This window comes from Camelus bactrianus, chromosome 22, assembly GCF_048773025.1.
Source record: "Camelus bactrianus isolate YW-2024 breed Bactrian camel chromosome 22, ASM4877302v1, whole genome shotgun sequence".
Lineage (NCBI taxonomy): Eukaryota > Metazoa > Chordata > Mammalia > Artiodactyla > Camelidae > Camelus > Camelus bactrianus.
Genome location: NC_133560.1, coordinates 22,129,604 through 22,147,978, shown reverse-complemented (window position 1 = coordinate 22,147,978; position 18,375 = coordinate 22,129,604). Strand labels below are relative to the sequence as shown.

Here is an 18,375-nt window from a genome sequence, read left to right as displayed (position 1 = left end):
TATTCGTGTCTCTATGTCAAGAGACCAGCCTTACTTATCCCAGGTTAGAGGAAGGAGGCCCTTTGCAGGCAAGGACACCACCAATGGTAATAACTACAACAGCTATGGTTATTACACACACAGTTATTGAGCACCTACTGTGTGCCAGGCACTGCTCTAAATTCTTCCCATGTACTAACTCAGAGGTCAGTGAATTTTTTTCTGTAAAGGGCCATATAGTTGATATTTCCAACTTTGCCCAATGACTCAACTCTGCCTCAAAGCTCAAAAGCAGCCGTAGACAATATGTACACAAATGGGCGTGGCTGTATGCCAATAAAACTATTGATGGACATGGAAACTGAATTTCATATCACTTTCGTGTGTTGTGGAGTATGATTTTTACTTGATTTTCCCCCCAACCAATTAAAAATGTAAAAGCCATTCTTAGCTCATGGGAGGTACAAAAGCAGGTAGCAAGGCGCCCCCTGTATCAACTCATTGAACCCTTGCTATCTGCCTTACAGCATGGGCTCTGATTCTCCCCAGGGCTGCCAAGTACAGTTGTACGGTCTGTTCACCGCAAAATGTTCAAGCAAGACAAGGCTGAAGTCCAACCATGTTCCGCTCACCCAAAGAGCTGTGTCCACCCACAGGAGGTGTCCACAAGGTCTCTATCCCCATTTTAAAGATGCAGGGACTGAGACCAGGGAGGGCAGGAGAGTTCCCCAAGGTCACAAATGAATGAACAGAGGAAATTTCCCAAACGGAGTCTGTGAACCTGTTCCATAAGAGCCCCTCTCATACACGTGGAAAAGGATTGTGTAGGGTGGCAAGGAGTGTCACCTGAGGAAGTCTGGTGCCCGAAGGATCATGTTCTGGAAGTCTTCCAGGGACAGCCGCCCGTCGTGGTCCCCATCGGCCTCATCCAGCACCTTCTCACACACCAGGCTGACCTCCTCAGCATTCAGCTCCCCCCGCGTCAGCTTGGTCACCGTCTGCTCCAGGTCCCAAGCGCAGATGTAGTCATCATTGTTAAAGTCTGTGGCATGGAATGGATGGGGACATAGGGGAAGGGGACAGCAGGTGGCAGGCAGGCTGGGCCAGTCGTGGGCGCATCTTGTCCCCATGAGGGACAAGGGCCCAGAGGGAACCCAAGACCCTGGGTAAAAGCTGGATCTTGCTTTGGAATTGGGCAGGGACCTGCTGGGAAATCATTCACTCAACAAGCATTTGTTGAGCACCTACTATGTGCCAGGCGTGTACTAATTGTTTTTCATTCATTCCCTCTTTCATTCATTTCCACAGTGCTGACTGTGTGCCAGCCACTGTGATAAATTTTCATGCACTCATTCATTCATTTGACAAGTATTCATTGAATACCTACTGTGTGCCAGGAACTAAGACAGTAGTGACCAAAACAGACGATGTCATTGCCCTTGGGTCTCCTCAGAGAGAAAATTGGTAAGAAGTGAGCAGATCTGGGCGGGAGGGTATAGCTCAGTGGTAGAGTACCTGCTTAGCATGCAGGAGGTCCTGGGTTCAATTCCCCAGGACCTCCATGCTAGGATGTGGCAGGGAGAGTGAATCGGGGGGAAAGGGAAAGGGCTAGTTTTGACCTAAATTTCAAGGTGAGAAGGATCCAGGGGAAAGATATCCTAGACAAAGGGCACAGCAGAGGCAAAGGCCCGGAGGCAGAAAGAGTTTGACGTGTTGGGTAAACAGCCAGGCCAGTGTGGCTGGAATGGGATGAGGAGGGGAGGTACCAGCGTGGGGTGAAGGGCAGGGCCACGCAGGGCCTCTGAGCCCTTGGAGAGACATTTGTGATGGCAGAGCAGCCCCTGGCCCAAGACCTGGTCTTATTCCCACTTCCCCCACCTCCGGGGCCCTACACGCACCATAAATTTTAAAAGCGTAGTAGGCTTTGAGGTCGCGGGGAGCCATTTCGCTCATCACAGAAAACATGTCCAGGAAGTTGTCCAAGGTCATGTGACCATCCCCGTCCTCCGAGAAGACCTGGGCAATCCTCTGACGGAAGGGATTGTCCTAGAGACAGGAAGCAGGGAGGCCAGCCCCAACTAGGGTCTGGGGCAGGAGAAGGGCTCCACATGGTCTCACTGTCAGCACCCACATTCCTAGGAACCTCCAAATACCCCCCACCAAGACTCCCTCTCTCTCAAGGTCCCTGGAGAGGACTTTAGGCAACTTTACTCCCCTCTCCTGTGATCTGGGTGGTGTTGATCCCACTTTCAGCTCGAGAGGCAGTCCCATGACCCAGGTGAGGCCAATCAGAGATTTCCATTCACCTAGCAACCGTGAGTGCCTCCAGGATGGGCATGTAACTCAAACTGGCCAATCAGAGGCTGCCCTGAGACAGTTTCTGAAAAGCTGGGGTGGAGAGACCTATTTTTGCTTGCTGCAGAGCTGATGGGAGGAAATCTGGGGCAGTTGGGGGTTTCCCTTCACCACCGCAAGAGGACAGGCTGCCTCTTCCCTGGAGAAGCTGAAAGATGGAGGAAGATTCCCACACACATCCTCAGAGACCCTGGTTCCAGTTGTACCTGATGCTGGCCCAATCCTTGCATTTTGTTGTTCACGTTGATCCAACCCATTCTGTCTCTCTTGAATGAGGTTTCTGTCCCTTGTAATAAAATAATCTCTACTCACAGTCACTCACCCCACAAGTCCTCTCCAGAGTCACAAACTATGTGTCAAGCATCCAGTTGAGAAGAACCTGCATTTAATAGCTACTATTATGTAAAGAACTAATGTTCCATGAGGACTTGCCATGCCACAGACCCTGTACTGAGCCCTTTACCTGCATTGTCCTGTCTCATCTTCCCAACAAACCAGGGTTTGAATCCTGTCTCTGTCATGTCCTAACTGTGCCTATGAATAAGCAGTTTAACCTCTCTGGACCTCAGTTTCTTCATCTGTAAAATGAGACTAATTGCAGCACCCACCTCACAGGAATGCAACAAGGGCTATCTCTACTGTTTTTTTCCCTCCCTGCCCCACAGTCTGGGCATACCTTCAGCTCAGGCATGGTGCCAATGAGCTCGTAGGGCACCTTCACATCAGGGCAGCTGGTATAGTCGAGAGGGACAAGCTGGGGGGCCAGGTCCTGATAGCGATAGTAGAGCCTGGTGTGGGAGGGAAACAATGAGAAAGACTGGGAGACGGGGGGTGGGCTTGCCTCCTCTCTCACTCTCACACCTGCTCACTCTACTCTGAAGGATGCTGGGTCCCCAAGAGCCATCGGCTCTGGGCCCAACCCTCATGCACACAGAGCCAGACCCAGGCACATTTATCCCCCTGGAGACAGGACCAAGGTAGACAGCCTCAGAGAAAGGAGGAATTAGACTGGGGGAAGCAAGCCAGGGAGAAAGAAGGATTTCCTGGAGGAGGGGGCATTGGTGCCCGGCTTTGAAACATGAGTCGAATCTTACCAGGCAGATAGGGTTGGCAGAAAAGAGAATGCTTGAGGTAAGGTCATTCAACATGAGAATTCAGAGAATCTGAGCCAATCTATGAATCTCTGGCTATCATCAGGCTGTTGTCAAGACCCTGCCTCTAAAGACCCTCATCTCTCCCTCTATCATGTGGGACAGGGTCCCCTCAAGGGTCCCCGGAGCAAAGACAAAAGGCTAATATTTGAAAGGGTTAATGAAAGGCATTTTGCAAAACACCAAAGGCCATATCCAATACCTAGATTGCGAGGCCAGCTCTCCACTCCAGTGCCCTCACCTGGTGATGCCATACTGTCCTTGGGGCCTGCTGAGCAGCAGCCTTATGGAGCCCATCCTTGATGGGTCAGAGGTCCCCAAGTTGCCAGGGACTGTCTCTGAGGGAGACAGGAGCCCCTGGATCACATGATGGCTAGGAACTTGAGGAGGGGGTATCTGGAACTTCAGTCCTGGGTCCCTTCGGAGAATAGCCTGGGTTTGGGTTTGGGTTTCTGTATGACCTTGAGCAAGTCCCCCTTCTCTTCCCCTTGGTAGGTCTGTCTAACAAGAAGCTTGAGACAGGCAGAATGTTAGCCCTCAAACTCCTTGGGGCTCTGCCCATCTACCCAGGGGCCTGGGGTCACCATCCCCTGTCCGAGCCTCAAGTTTCCCCATCAGTAATCCAATTATGATGGCCAAGGTGACCCTGCAAGCTGTCCTCACTCCGACAATGGGGCTCACTGGTGAAAGGTGTGCCCATCAATAATGGATGTCCCGTGCCCACACAACTGGGGCCTTGGCCTCGATTACTCTGAAGCCAAACCCCAGCCAGCTTGGGTTTCACAGCTCCAAGTTCATGGGTCAAGGCCTCTGGACAATCACTCCATGGGCCGAGTGATGAGGTGGAATAGCCACCCATGCCCATCTGGCTCACACCAGGGACATGCAGCCGCCTCAGGCCTTCTCCCCAGATCCAGCCTTAATGCCGACCCCACAGCCCAGGGCTGCCCCTGGTTCCCAGCCTCTTCAAGGCTCGCCTCAGGAGGATCTGCCTCTCCCCAGCTCACACACTCTCTACGGCTCCCTGCCGCCCTTGGGAGAAAGCCCAAGCTCGTCAGCCTCAAGGCAGGACAATGTGGCCAGATGCGAGTTCCCAGTCTTCCCCCTCGGCGTCCATCCACTGACCATGCATGCGATCTCATTATCACTCAAACCCCTGTGAAGCATTGAGTGCCGTCAAATTGCAAATCCAGCAACATACAGACAGTTTCCAGGTCTTCCCTTGCTTCCTCCCCAGACTGACCTCATGATTTCCTTCCTCGTGAAGAAGGTGCAGTCCTGCCGAGAGAGATTTTGGCTTGGTCCAGACCCTGCCTGGTTGGGAAGGGGGGACCTCCTTCCTCTCCCACAACCCCAAGCCCATTGCTGCCTGCTGCCACACACAGAGTGGCGCCAGGATCGCTGGCTGACTGCACACCAGGGACAAAGGGATGCCGTCTGCATTTCTCAGGCCAGGAAACCAAGGCTGCCAAACCCACTGGGGTCCAGCCCATCACCCCTACCTGATACGCTTCCAGCTGCTCATGAGTGAACACGGTATGCTTGTTGCCCATGGTGAAGACCACTGCCTCCTGGAATACTCTGGAACACGCTGCCTAAGCCCCCAATCTCCTCAGGGCCACACAGGTTGCCAGGCTGCCACGCACCAGTGTCTGGGCAAATGTCCCTGCCCTGGCTGTCACCTGCCCACCCGCCCCATCACCCCCAGGCTGGGTGAGACTCAAGTTACAGCTGAGCTCTCTGGGCAACAGCCTGGGTGTGCCTACAGCCACCAGGGCAAGAAGGGTTGTGGGAGGTCACAGGGCAGACCTCAGTGGGGAGACCACACCTGCCACCACCAGGTGAGACTGGGGTTATGGGGCACCTTTGAGAGATGGGCAGGGTGGTGGAGAGGCTGTGAGCGCACCCTAGGTCAAATTCTAGCTCTCTACCCACTAGTGGTGTGGTCTTAGACAAGTCATCTGGTTTCTCTGAGCCTTGTTTGTAAGTTGGAAATTATATTAGTACCTACCTAGTAGAGTTGTTCTGAAGAGGTAATGAGATAATTAACGTAACCAAAAAAAAAAAAAGTTGAGCATTGGATATAAGCCAGTTCTAGGCACATAATGGTGAATAAGCTAGATGAGGTGTGCACTGGAGATGAGGGGGAACAGGAGGATGAAGATGCTGCTATTGCTTGAGAAAAGCAATTCAGTGTCTAAATTTGGGTTATATAACACAGTTGTTCTTTATTGCAGGACTTGTCAGAGCTTTTAATATGCTAATATGCACCATGCATCCTTCAAGGTGGATACAATGTAGTGGCTGCCCATCTTGAGGGTGATGGAACTGTTCTCCATCTTGATTGTAGTGTTGATGACATGGCTTCATTCCTTTGTCAAAGTTCATAGTACTGTAAACTGAAAAGGGTGCATTTTATGGATTGTAAATACATTTTTAAATGGTAACAATAATAAAAATAGTTTAGGGGGGGTTGAGGAGGGTAGTAATTATGTTTTATCCAGTCATAACAAGGAACGATGCACTGATTCCTGCTACAACGTGGATGAACCTCAAAACCATGACACTGAGTGAAAGAAACCAGGCACAAAAGGCCACATGCTGTATGATTCCATTTATATGAAATGTCCAGAATAGGCAAATCCACAGGCTAGAAAATAGATTTGTGGTTGCCAGGGGCTGAGGGAGGGGGATGGGAGCGACTGCTCATGGGTATGTAGGGTTTCTTTTTGAGGTGATGGAAATATTCTGGAATCAGATAATGGTGAAATTGCATAACACTGTGAATGTACTAAATGCCTCTGAATTGTGAACCTTAAAGGGTGACTTTGATGATATGTGAATGGTATTTCGGCTTTAAAAAAATTGTACATACGTTTTTACAGCAGCCTTATTCATAATCTTCAAAAACTGGAAACAACACAGACGTCCTTCACCTGGGGCATGAGTAAACAACCTGTGGCTTGTCCACACAATAGACTACCCCTCTGCCATAAAAAAGAATGGGCTCTTGATACACATAACGTGAATGAATCTCAAATCCATTATGCGAAGTGAAAGAAGACTCATTTCTTTCAAAGGACTCAAGAGGCTACCTGATAGATGATTCCATTTACAGGACATTCTCAAAAAGACAATATAGGAACAGAAAACAGATTAATGGCTGCCAGGAGCTGGCAGATGGGGGGTTGGGGGGAGCAAGGGAATTCTGAGGGTGATGGAATTCTTCTCTATCTTGATTGTAGTGTTGGTGACACTACTGTATTCCTTTGTCAAATCTCATAGTACTGTACACCAAAAAGGGTGCATTTTATGGCTTGTAAATACCTTTTTTGATATATTTTTATTGATATATAAATAAAAGTCAGTTTACAATGTGTCAGTTTCTGGGGTACAGCACAATACTTCAGTCATATAGCAACATACATATATTCATTTTCATATTCTTTTTAACCATGTTACTACAAGATATTGAATACAGTTCCCTGTGCCATACAGTATAAACTTGTTGTTTATCTATTTTATATATAGTAGTTAGTATCTGCAAATGTCAAACTCCCAATTTATCTCTTCCCAACTCCTTCCCCACCTGGTAACAATAAGTTTGATTTTTATGTCTGTGAGTCTGTTTCTGTTTTGTAAATACGTTTATTTGTCTTTTTTTTTTTTTTAGATTCCACATGTAAGTGATATCATATGGTATTTTTCTTTCTCTTTCTGGCTTACTTCGCTTAGAATGACATTCTCCAGGTCCATCCATGTTGCTGCAAATGGCATTATTTTATTATTTTTTATGGCTGAGTAGTATTCCATTATGTAAATATACCACAACTTCTTTATCCAGTCATCTATTGATGGACATTTAGGTTGTTTCCATGTCTTGGCTATTGTAAATAGTGCTGCTTTGAACATTAGGGTGCATGTATCTTTTTGAATTAAGGTTCCCTCTGGATATATACCCAGGGATTGCTGGCTCATAATACATTTTTTTTAATTATGACAATAACAAAACTAGTTTTTTGTTTTTTGGGGGAGTAGTAGTTAGGTTTTTTTTTTTAATGGAGGCACTGGGGATTGAACCCTGGACCTCATGCATGCTAGGCATGCACTCTACCACTGAGCTATGCCCTCCTCCCCCTTTTTTTATTTTGCTGTAACCATCCCCTCCTTTAAAAAAAAAATTGCTATACCCTCCCCTTTCTTTTTTAGTTTAATTAATTAATTTATTTTAAACTTTTTAAAAATGGAGGTACTGGGGATCAAATCCAGGACCCCACGTATACTAGGCGTGCACTCTACCATTGAGCTATAACCTCCCCATATATAACGTTCTTAAAATGACAAAATTATAGAAATGGAGAACAGATTGCTGGTTGCCCAAGTGCAGAGATAGGGGCTAGGTGGGTACGGCTATAAGAATGCAACCAGAAGGATCTTTGTGATGCTGAACTGTTCTGTATCCTGCCGGTAGTGATGTCAATCTCCTGGTTGTGATATTGTATTATAGTGTTGCAAGATATGATCATCGGGGGAGACTTAGTAAAGAATAGGCAGAATATCTCTGTACTATCTCTTTGTTTTTAAAATATTTTTATTGTGATAAAATACAACAGTTACCATCTTAACCATTTATAAGTGGACAGTTCAGTGGTATCCAATTCATTCACTTATTATGCAACCATCACCACCACCCACACCTATAGCTCTTTAATCTTGTAGATCTGAAACTCTGGCCCCACTAAACACTAACTCCTGTGGGGAGAGTATAGCTCAGTGGTAGAGTGCCTGCTTAGGATGCATCAGGTCCTGGGTTCAATCCCCAGTACTCCTGTTAAAAATGAATAAGCCTAATTATCTGCCCCCAGGGGAAAAAAAAATCCCACTAACTCCTCGTTCTCCCCTCCTTCAGCCCCTGGCACTTAACAATCCTACTTTCCATTTCTATTCATTTTCCTATTCCAAGAGCCTCACATAAGTGGAATCACACAGGATTTGTCCTTTTGTGACTGGCATCTCTCACTTAGATATAATGTCTTCAAGGGCAGCCACGTTGTAGCCTGTGTCAGAATTTCCTTCCTTTTTAAGGAATCTTACAGTGGATGGCCTCATAGTGGGAAACAGTATAGGCTGAAATACAGTTTGTGACTCAGTTTCCCTGCCTATAAAATCAGGGTGGTGTACGTAACAGGGTGGCTGTGAGAGTTAATGAGATGATCCATTTGCATCCATGTAAAGTATTAGCTGTTATCATCATCCTCCTCCTCCCCATTTTATAGAAGAGGAAAGAGAAGCTCAGGGAGGTCAGGCCACTTGCTCCAGGGCACACAGCCTTCAAAGTGCCAAAAAAAAGGAGCTCCAAAACCACTGGTTTGACTGAGGGAGAACAGAATTCCCTCACCTGAGTCTGTCCTGTCCCTCCCTGAAGACTTGACTCTGCCATGGACGGCCGCATGAGTAAGCCGGCGCCATCTGGTCGCCCCCATCCGCTGGCACGGGAAAGCCCGAGCTCACTTGGCAATCTCATCAATTCCTGAATGCCAAAGGGTGAGCCTCTGACTGGAGAATTGGGCAGTCGTTTGCTGCCCCCTGCAGATAGAAAGGGGGAAATGCAGGCACCGTGCCCCTCTTTGTCAGGCCTCCTCCAGATTTGGGGGACGCTCCCTTCTTCTCCCTCTTCCACCCGCTAATCCCCTCCCCCACCCCCGTCACCAAAAAAGGTCCCTGGCACAATGTGGGCAACAGCAGGCCAAAGTTAAATGCACAAGTGCACATAATTTTGGACTCAGCAATTCCACTGCTAGAGATTCAGGCCACTTGCAAAACTCAGGTAAGATTTGTGGGAGGTAGATGGTCATTGGTAGGGAGGACTTCTCTCAGCCATCCATACTTTGAGGAAGGTGTGATGGAGGTATACGTGCTGTCTTGGAAAGAGTTTCAAAACATTTTGGTAAATGTAAAGCACAGAGGAAGATGAGTCACACTACAAAATATAAAGTTTAAAAAGATAGAAAGAAACAAAAAGAGAACTATGTTTGATTATGACAATAGGTCTGCTTATTCAACAAATTACTTGTGATCTCAGGGAATTTAAAAAAAAAACAAAAAACCAACTCATTGGAGTCCCAAGTGTTACGACACTGATAGCTCAGGGGTTTGGGTATACCTTATGCAACTATTTTCTCTTATTGCAGCCTCAAAGCCAAAGTGACTAGAGAATCAACATTTTTATTCTCAGGGAAACCAAACCTTGCTGCAACTCTACCCAAGGAATGAAGGCATCTGGAGTGAGCCCAAGAGAAACAAGATCTATGTCCATACAGAGACCTACACTGATGTTCACAGCAGCTCTGTTCATTATAGCCACAAACTGGAAACAACTCGGGTATCTATCCACAGGTGAGTGGATAAACAAACTGAATACATTTATGTACAATGGAATAACGCTAATCAGTAAACATGAAGTACTGTTATACCAAACAACAGGAAGAATCTCAAACACGTTATGTCTAGTGAAAGAATTCTAACTAGAGAGAACACGTTATGATTACCCGTATATTGAACTTTAAAAAAAAGACAATTATATTCTACAGTGACAGAAAACATATTTGGAGTTGCCTGGGGAGAGGGATGGGGGAATTAGCTGGAAAAGAGAACAAAGGAACCTTGGGGTGATGGAATGTTCTTTATCTTGGTTGTGGAAGCGATTACATAGGTGTACAAATGTGACAATACTTATGAAAGGGTACAGTTTAAATGGGTGCGTCTTACTGTTTATAAATTGTACGTCAACAGAATCGATTTTTAAAACTATTTTAAATACCACCAACATATATTTCACATAATACCGTCATTTACCGAAAGCTGAAAAAATAACTAGTACTTAAGTTTTCAAAATTAGGTTACCTATTGAACCCTTAAAATATGTCAGAAAAAGATAACAGAACATCCACATAAGCGCAAAACACTCAAGAAAACATTGCGTTTTAGCAAACAGGGTCTTTGTCACATCGGCTTCCCAGGTCTAGGCGCCCAATGCGGGGGAAATCTGAAGTGGGCACCAAAACCGGAAGTGTGGCACGAGAAGGTGACTCTCCAAGCCCGCCCCGGAACCCGAAAGTGTGGCCCGAGTCTGGAGATTAAGGGCTCACGCTCACCGCCTACCTCGACCAATCAAAATGAATGGAGGCGGGCCTTCGGGTGGAAATAGTGTTATCAAACAGGAAGTGTGGCATTTACCTCCCGAACTTGAGACGGGCGCCATGGAGGCCTACGAGCAGGTCCAAAAGGGGCCCCTGAAGCTGAAAGGCGTCGCAGAGCTCGGCGTGACCAAGCGGTAAGCCTTGAGAGCCCGTGGGACGCCGAATTCTGCCCCTTTAAGCCTCTTTCTGAGACCCCGGGGTGCTGCCCTCTGACCCGCCACTGCTGCTTCTTATCCCCGTCTCCCTTCCCAGGAAGAAGAAAAAGAAGGACAAAGACAAGGCGAAACTTCTGGAAGCGATGGGAACGAGCAAAAAGAACGAGGAGGAGAAGCGGCGCGGTCTGGACAAGCGGACCCCGGCCCAGGCGGCCTTCGAAAAGATGCAGGAGAAGCGGGTAAGGCGGGTGGAGAGCCTAGGGATGCTCCGTGTCGCGGGCCCGGGTCTCCCAGCGTGGATGCTGAGACAGGGCCCGGAAACTCGTAACCGGGGCCTGCCCCCGGACACTCGGGTGATGGGGAGCGGTCAGAGAGGACCTAATTCTGGGGAGAAGATGCTGCGTGAGTAAGAGAGGAGGAGTCCACGGCGGGGAAGCTCCGAGGACAGGAAGCTCCTCTGGCTGGAGTGGACCGCAGAGCGGAGCGGCAGAGACGCCGTTTGGATTCGAGCGCTGTCGCTCATTTGCCCAGTGATACTGGGTCCGTGACTCATCTGTCCGTGCCTCAGTTTCCTCATATGTAGGGGTCAGGATAATGTTTTCACCTAAGAGGGATAAGAACTTCGGATGAAGTCATGCCGGTAAACGGCACTCAGTCTAACATAAAATCAATGCTCAGTTAATGTTAGCTGTTGATATTAAATGGGCATGCTCGCTGCTGTAAGTCACCAGGAAGTGTTTCCATGACGACTTCAGCAGGTTCAAGTATATTGTATTTAAAAGCCACTGATAAATAACTTCTCTTGATATTAAACACTTAATAAATTTGGGTGGTGAGGGATAGGAGAGGTCAGTGTAGGATAGATAAGTTCTGCCCATTATGCTTGGGAGAGGGAATAATCAGTTTGGGTCAGTGGTTCTCACTTGGGACTGTTTTTTGCCCCATCTCCAACCCCAAGAAGACATTTGACAATGTTTGCAGACGTTTTTGTTTATTACAGTTTGGGCGTCAGGGGTAGGGCGGTGCTACTAGCTTCTAGTGGGTAAAGGCCAGGGATGCTGTTCAACGTCTGACAGTGCCCCCCACAGCAAAGAATGGTCTGGCCTAAAATGTCGGTAGTGCCGAGGCTGACACCCCCCAACCCTGACCTGGGTGATTGATCCACTGGTATCGGTGAAAGTTAACTCACTACTCCCAGGCCTAATTGAGTCGTACGAGGGGCAAAAAGAGAGAGAGACCCACCCGCTTTGACAGAACTGACCTGTGTCCCATTCTGTGTCTGCTGCTGTGGTGGTGTAACTCTGGCTAAGTTGGCTAACTTTCTACACCTCAATTTCCTCATCTGTAAAGTGGGACTCAAGTCCCTACCTCATAGGTTTAGAGAATTTAACAAGTAAATGCACTTAAGTCCCTTCCTTAAAGTTATAGTCAGAGGCAGAGCTGGGATTTTACTGCTGCACTCAGGGTGGAGTGGGGGAGAGGCTCATGCAACTGTCAAGGTGACTAATAATGGCCGCTCAGAGTTGGGCAGTAGTAGTAGAAGTGATGGAAGGTGTCAAGTTTGGGATAGGTTTTGAAGGAAGAACGGCCAGATTAGCTGATGGATTGGTTGTGGACTGAGAAAGAGGAATCAAGGAAGACCAAGATGGGAGAATTTGGTGGGAGAAGCTGGATGAATGAAGGTGCTGTTCACTGAGATAGGAAGGACTTCACATAAAACAGGTTTCTAAAGCAGGGGATCAAGGTCTTGGTTTTAGAGGGAAGTTAAATTTGAGGTATCCGTTAGAAATCCAAGTGGAGAATTCTCGTGAATGGTTCGTTATCTGAATCTGCAGTTTGGAGGAAAAGTCTGCGCCCAGACAAACATTTGAGAATTGCTCTGGGACCAGATGAGATCCTTGAGGAGGGGTAGTGACAGAAAAAGTGTAGCATCTGGCCTCTGGTAATTATAGGGTAGCAGAAAGGAAACTTCAAAGGAGCACGGGAAGGGATGGATGCCAGGAGGGAGCGTGTCCTTAGGACCCGAGTGGAGAAAGTTCTTCAAGAAGGAAGACGTGATCAACTGTTATAATCTGGCAAGAGGTCTAGTGGGCTGAGCACTCGGAGCCCTCAGTTGGAATGAGGAGGAAGAAAGGTTGATTAGAGTGCTTCTAAGTGGGGGTGGGGCAAGGCAGACATGGAGACAAGGATTAGAAATAAGTCTTGGGAGATATGCTGTCAAAGGGGACGGAGAAACGGGCCTGTAGCTAGAGGGTGCAAAGGTCCAGGTGAAACTTTTGTTGTTGGCATTGAAGACCAGAAGTATTGCTGTGGGTTTTGTTTGACCCAGAAGACAGAAAGAGATGAGATGGGTGAGAGAGAGAAGGGAGCAGGTGTGGGCAAAGCGAGGTACAGCTGGAAATCCAGATGCCCACGTGGAAGTGTTAGATTGAGCACAGTGAGCTTTATGGGCTGGATGGCTCCTGGAAGGAAGGCCCCAGCCTGGTGGAAGGGACAGGGCTTGGTATCTCCAGCCCCCTCTTCCTCTGTGCATTCTGGTCCTCATTTTTCTCTCGTCTGTGAAATGGGGTTGGCAACAGCACCCGAGGCACCTGTGAACTCGGTGCATGGAATGGGAAGAGGGAGGGCAGAGGCCCGCCAAATGCCTGGCAGTGGTGACAGCTGGTCAAGTCAGTGTGGCCTCTTGTGAGGAGACGCAGGCCTCACGTGGGCTCACGGCAGCCGGAAGAGGCAAAGATGGACAAGGCAGGTACTCCAGAGGGAGTGTCAGCCTGGCGAAGGCTGCCTGGATGCAGCGAGGATGAGAAGGCAGCGTAGGAGAAGAGGAGGGACAGGGGGAGCAGCCAGGTCCAGTCACCAGTACCTTTTGTGGGTCTGACTGGGCTTAGCTGGGTGGTTCTTCTGCTGGCCTACCTTGGAATCCAGTGCAGTCAGTGACAGCTGGGGCTGGAGGCCCAGCTGGGCTGGAACATCCGAGATGGCTTCACCATCACATGTCTCGTGCCTCAGTGCTCCTTCTGTGGCCTCTCTCCCCATGTGTCACCTCATTCTCCAGGTCCTTGCTTTCCAGCAAGATCAGCAGACTTTCTGCATGGTGGTTGCCTTCCAAGAACACAAAGGAAAGGCTGCTGGGTCTTACGGCTTCAGCCCAGCACTGGCACTGCATTCTGTTAAGTAAACTGAGCCCAGAGTCAGTGTGGCAGAGGACTGCACCAGGGCACCAGTGCCAGGCAGCTCAGTCTGTGGGGTGGGGATGTACCAACGAGAGAGTCGGCCACAATCATCCACGAGTAAGTGGAGAGCTAGGTGCATCCCCATGTCTGGCTGTCTCTGCATTGTGTGCTTTTAACTCACCAGGTACCGCTGGTGTTGGACACGTGGTGGGGCAGGTTGCGGTGGGACAGGATGCATATTCCAGAACCGTGCTTCTCAAGGTGATCTGGACCTTGTTGCGCTCTTGGCGCTGCGGACTGTCACTGGAGCACCTGCTATGTGTCAAGCCTCTTACTTTCCTCATTTCTCTTCTTTTCTCGAACCCCATCTGAGTCTTTGTTTTTCAACCCACTGAGAATGCAGTCAGTTGCCTGAGGATGCAGGAAGCACATGTGCAGCTCCCAGCAGAGGCTCCTTAAGTCAGTGCTAGTGCCTTTCCTGCCGCTCAGACCAAAAGGCAGCTGACGTGGGTTCCCAGTGGGATGTGTTAGGGGCATCCCTCTTGGATGAGCCCGCGTGGAGGTGAGGGAGGTGCAAGGTGTACACCCCGAGACCGCCAGCCATTCTGAGTGTGAAGGCCAGACTGGCCAGGGCTCCCAGCTTCCCTCTTTTGCTGACCTGGGCTGCATCAGGCACATGACTCACCTCCATTTCTCTCCTCTCTTCAGCAAATGGAAAGGATCTTGAAGAAAGCATCCAAAACCCACAAGCAGAGAGTCGAGGTAAGTCATGTGCTGATGGGGGAGACTGAGCCATGTGGGGACCAGGCTTGGCCCAGAGGTGAGGAGCCGGGCAGAGAAGCCATTGGAGTGTTGGTGGAGAGGGGGTTCACCCACCTTTCCCGGAGTCATTTAAGGGCAAGACCAGGGTCCTGGCATCTCTTAAGGCCTGGTTGGGTGGCTTTGAGAGTAGGGGTTCATTGAGGAGAGACAGGGTGTGGAGAAGTGGGAGTGGGCAGCGCCACATATGCCCAGTGCCCTGCTTGGGTCTGTGCTGATGCGGGCTTTCTCCTCGGCTTTCCCAGGATTTCAACAGACACCTGGACACACTCACAGAGCACTATGACATCCCCAAAGTCAGCTGGACGAAGTAGCCTCCCTGCCCAGGACAAGGAGTGGCGTCGGGGGAAGCAGAAGGCGAAGTTGGGGTTATGTTTGGTGTCTTTGGTTTTTTCCAGAAACATTCTTTTACACACACCCTGGCATCTTCTGCCGAGCGGTGCTTTTCAGAGAAGTTTGCCCTCATTCTGGAACTTGATTAAAGTAAGACTGTCCTTTAACTCTCTTTTGATTTCTTGGTAGCACATAGAAGATAAACCTCTTTAGTTTGGACTGGAAATTTTTGAAAGTTTATCCAGAGATTAAGATTATTTCTGTGTACCTGCTATGGAAAAGTGTTTTACTCCTGAGTCGTGTCTAATTCTTGTGACAGCCAGCCAGCTAGCTTTGCCTGAATGAACCTGACTCCAGAGGACAAGGAGCTGATGCCAACATGGACTGCAGCATGTAGACCCCTGTAGGGCCCTGCAGGGGCTGCCCTTCCAAGCTCCCTCTAGCTTGGGGCTTTTGCACTTCCATCCAGGGCCTGGGGAAGGCCCTTTCAGTTTCGTGGCTTTCAGACTGCCTCCTCAGCCACCGGGCCAGTGAGACAGTGCAGCTGGAGAAGCAGAACCACCTAAGGCAAGGATGGAATGTATGCCTGTGGCCAGCATGTGACCTCTTCTCCCAGGATCCCCATTCCAGACATGTCTAGCAGGTGTTGCCTTGGCAGACATTGCCAGTCAAGCACAGCATTCTTTGCAGTGGAACCCAGACTCAGCCTGCCTTCTCACCCTCAACCCTAGGCTCTGAAGAGCCCCACATATTTATTGATTGTTGGCATATCACATGTTTGGTGTTGCTGACCTAAAGACACCCCTCAGGTGAGAAGACCAAGGCAGAGCCCCAGCACAGACATGGGGGCAGTCAAAGGGAGGACCCAGGGTCCTGTGCTGGAGAGCCAGGATCTTTGAGGGCCTACCTGGACCCGCCAGGTGAGGATCAAATTGCATATTGCTGTTGGGAGAAAGGGTGTTGACAGATGCTGAAAGAAAACAAAGAAAAGAAAAACCAAGTGTTTGGGACTGTCATGTGAAAGCAGAATAAAACAAAAAACAGTTATTAAATATAAGTCTAAGTGTCTTAATTATAGGCTGTTTGATTACCACAAGAAATGCTGCCTTTTGGATTATCACACACGAATGTACATACTGCAAAACCACTGTTCACCCTCAATTTGGAGGAAATTAGATGATGTGTGTTTCCATCTGTGGTTTGCAACCCACCCAAAAGAGGTGATACACCTCTCATTAGCAGTGGCTTCTTTGGGTGGATTCCCGCATCGACTGGTAGAAAGGCACTTTAGGCCTTGTCCATCTGTGAGCTGGTTGTTGGGGTCTGTGAGCATGATCTTCTGGTGCTATGAAAAGCCTGCAGCCAGTACCAGGAAAGATAGATTCCAATTCTTTCTAACAAGCCGCTTCAAAATTGAGTGACTTAAAGCAACAGTATTTTTTTTTCAAGATTCTTTGGGTTTACTGCTCAGCTGGAGACTTCTGCTCCATGTAGTGTAGTTTAGTTCACTGTGAGCTGTGTTGACTTGCCAGGAGCCAGGAGGTCCTCTAGGACCTGTCTTCCCATAACCTGTTCCGTTGGCCAACACAAGTCATTGCCAAACTCACTCTGGGAAGAACTACACAAGGGCAGAAACACCAGGAGATGCGGTTTATTGGGGGCCATCACTGCTATAGTGTACCACAATAGTTCTCCAAATCTGTTGGACTCCTGGCGAGCAGTAAGCACCACTGATGCTGCCTGGAGTCAGGTTTGTCATTGAGATTTTTCAGAGCTCCCCTGGTGACCCCAGTGTGTAACGAAGCTTGAGAAACACTGGTCTACCACAATAAGTCTGGTCTGAGATGTTGTAGAGGTCAGATCTGGCTTATACATTAACTGCCAAGGATGAAATTCACGTATGATTCAAATTCCCCCACAAATGGAGAAAAGGAGGTTACAAGTAATTGATGTGTACTTACTGTGAAAGTATTCTTGGCCTTTGTTTCCTCAAAAGACTTTGGTCTTCCCAGCCCCCTTGATACTATATTAAACATCTAAAATGCCCAGAGCAAGCCTGAAAGGAAATGTTCCGGAACAAGAGGGGTTACCTCTCCGTGGTAGCTTTCTTTATGCTTTAAACTCTTTGGCATTTTTCTCAGTAAGATATAGTTTTGTAATTTTTTAAAAAGGGCATGTTTTTATATAACATTGCAATGAATTGGGCATATTATGAGACTAGGTGTGATAGGATTTCTTTAGAGACAATTGGTGTCAAAAAGCCTCTCACTTGGATTCATTTGATAATCTTTAGAGATTCCAGTTTTCTTTGGATTTTCTTGCACTTAACATCTCTACCCTAAGTAGAGAATATATAACCACAGACTGCAAAAACTATCTTTCAACACCTCAGATGGAGACAGTAGGGAAGATAAAAGTGAGAGGCTGGCAGCCTGGGTAAATGGTTCTGATAACTGCAGAGTTGGGCTCAGGGCGCTGTGATGGTTCATTGGGATATAATGCAGGCATTTCTCAAAAGCTCGATTTCATAAAAGCAAACAAGATATAATTCAATTAATCAGGGGTCACAATATGCAATACCCACAGTGGCCACTAATTATAGAAAGAAAACACGTGCTTTTTGCCTAGGTTCAGTGGGGCATGGTTTTCAGGAGATTATTTCAGTCAATAAACTGGCACGCATGTTCACTGACAAATGTTGACACTGACGGGTGACAGGAAGTGATTTGATAAGGCTTGATTGCCATTCAGAGAGTTTGGCCTCTTTCCAAGTAACCACTACCTTACCTTCCGTATAAAGGGTGTCACAATTAGTAATTGCATATTTGTCTCCTAGATTTCCTGACCAGACTGAGTTCCATAGGGCTGGGAGCTAGGTGGGTTCCACCACCGGATCTCTCACCTAATTTGGCCCACAAAGTGGGGTTTTCCAGCTGTTACGGCCTCAGTGGCCCAGCCAGGCAGCTAGAGAGCTCCCTGCTTCAGTCGGCCCCGCCCGGCCCCGCCCGGCCCCGCCCGGCCCCGCCCGGCCCCGCCCGGCCCCGCCCGGCCCCGCCCGGCCCCGCCCGGCCCCGCCCGGCCCATATTAGCCCCGCCCATATTAGCCCCGCCCCTCTGGGCTTACTTCCGGGATGCTTGAGGAAGGACCAGGAAACAAGGGTCATCGGGCTTATTACGCCTGCGCAAACTGCGCCGTGCGCCTGCGCATTCT

The 18,375-nt window shown here is 48.6% G+C and overlaps 2 protein-coding genes across 2 annotated transcripts; one reads left to right on the top strand and one right to left on the bottom strand.

The window, feature by feature from the left end:
- Positions 1 to 482: 482 nt before the first annotated feature.
- On the bottom strand, positions 483 to 10,530 carry CIB3 (calcium and integrin binding family member 3). The gene is made up of 5 exons (XM_010972084.3): positions 4,988 to 10,530; positions 4,729 to 4,763; positions 3,011 to 3,122; positions 1,878 to 2,025; positions 483 to 1,021 (listed from the first exon to the last, which is right to left on the bottom strand). Exons 1-5 carry the CDS (start codon positions 5,036 to 5,038, stop codon positions 822 to 824), a joined length of 546 nt encoding a protein of 181 aa, XP_010970386.2. The 5' UTR covers positions 5,039 to 10,530; the 3' UTR covers positions 483 to 821.
- A 137-nt stretch (positions 10,531 to 10,667) lies between these two features.
- FAM32A (family with sequence similarity 32 member A) lies at positions 10,668 to 16,221 on the top strand. Its single transcript, XM_010972086.3, has 4 exons — positions 10,668 to 10,818; positions 10,937 to 11,078; positions 14,721 to 14,774; positions 15,077 to 16,221. Exons 1-4 carry the CDS (start codon positions 10,745 to 10,747, stop codon positions 15,143 to 15,145), a joined length of 339 nt encoding a protein of 112 aa, XP_010970388.1. The 5' UTR covers positions 10,668 to 10,744; the 3' UTR covers positions 15,146 to 16,221.
- Positions 16,222 to 18,375: the final 2,154 nt, after the last annotated feature.

Coding starts and splice junctions, on each gene's coding strand:
- CIB3 (XM_010972084.3), bottom strand. CDS start 5,038: ATGGGCAACAAGCATACCGTGTTCACTCATGAGCAGCTGGAAGCGTAT. Junction 4,764..4,987: donor AGCAGCTGGAAGCGTATCAG/GTAGGGGTGATG, acceptor CTCTCTCGGCAG/GACTGCACCTTCTTCACGAG. Junction 3,123..4,728: donor ACGAGGAAGGAAATCATGAG/GTCAGTCTGGGG, acceptor CTCCCACACCAG/GCTCTACTATCGCTATCAGG.
- FAM32A (XM_010972086.3), top strand. CDS start 10,745: ATGGAGGCCTACGAGCAGGTCCAAAAGGGGCCCCTGAAGCTGAAAGGC. Junction 11,079..14,720: donor AAAAGATGCAGGAGAAGCGG/GTAAGGCGGGTG, acceptor TCCTCTCTTCAG/CAAATGGAAAGGATCTTGAA. Junction 14,775..15,076: donor CCCACAAGCAGAGAGTCGAG/GTAAGTCATGTG, acceptor CGGCTTTCCCAG/GATTTCAACAGACACCTGGA.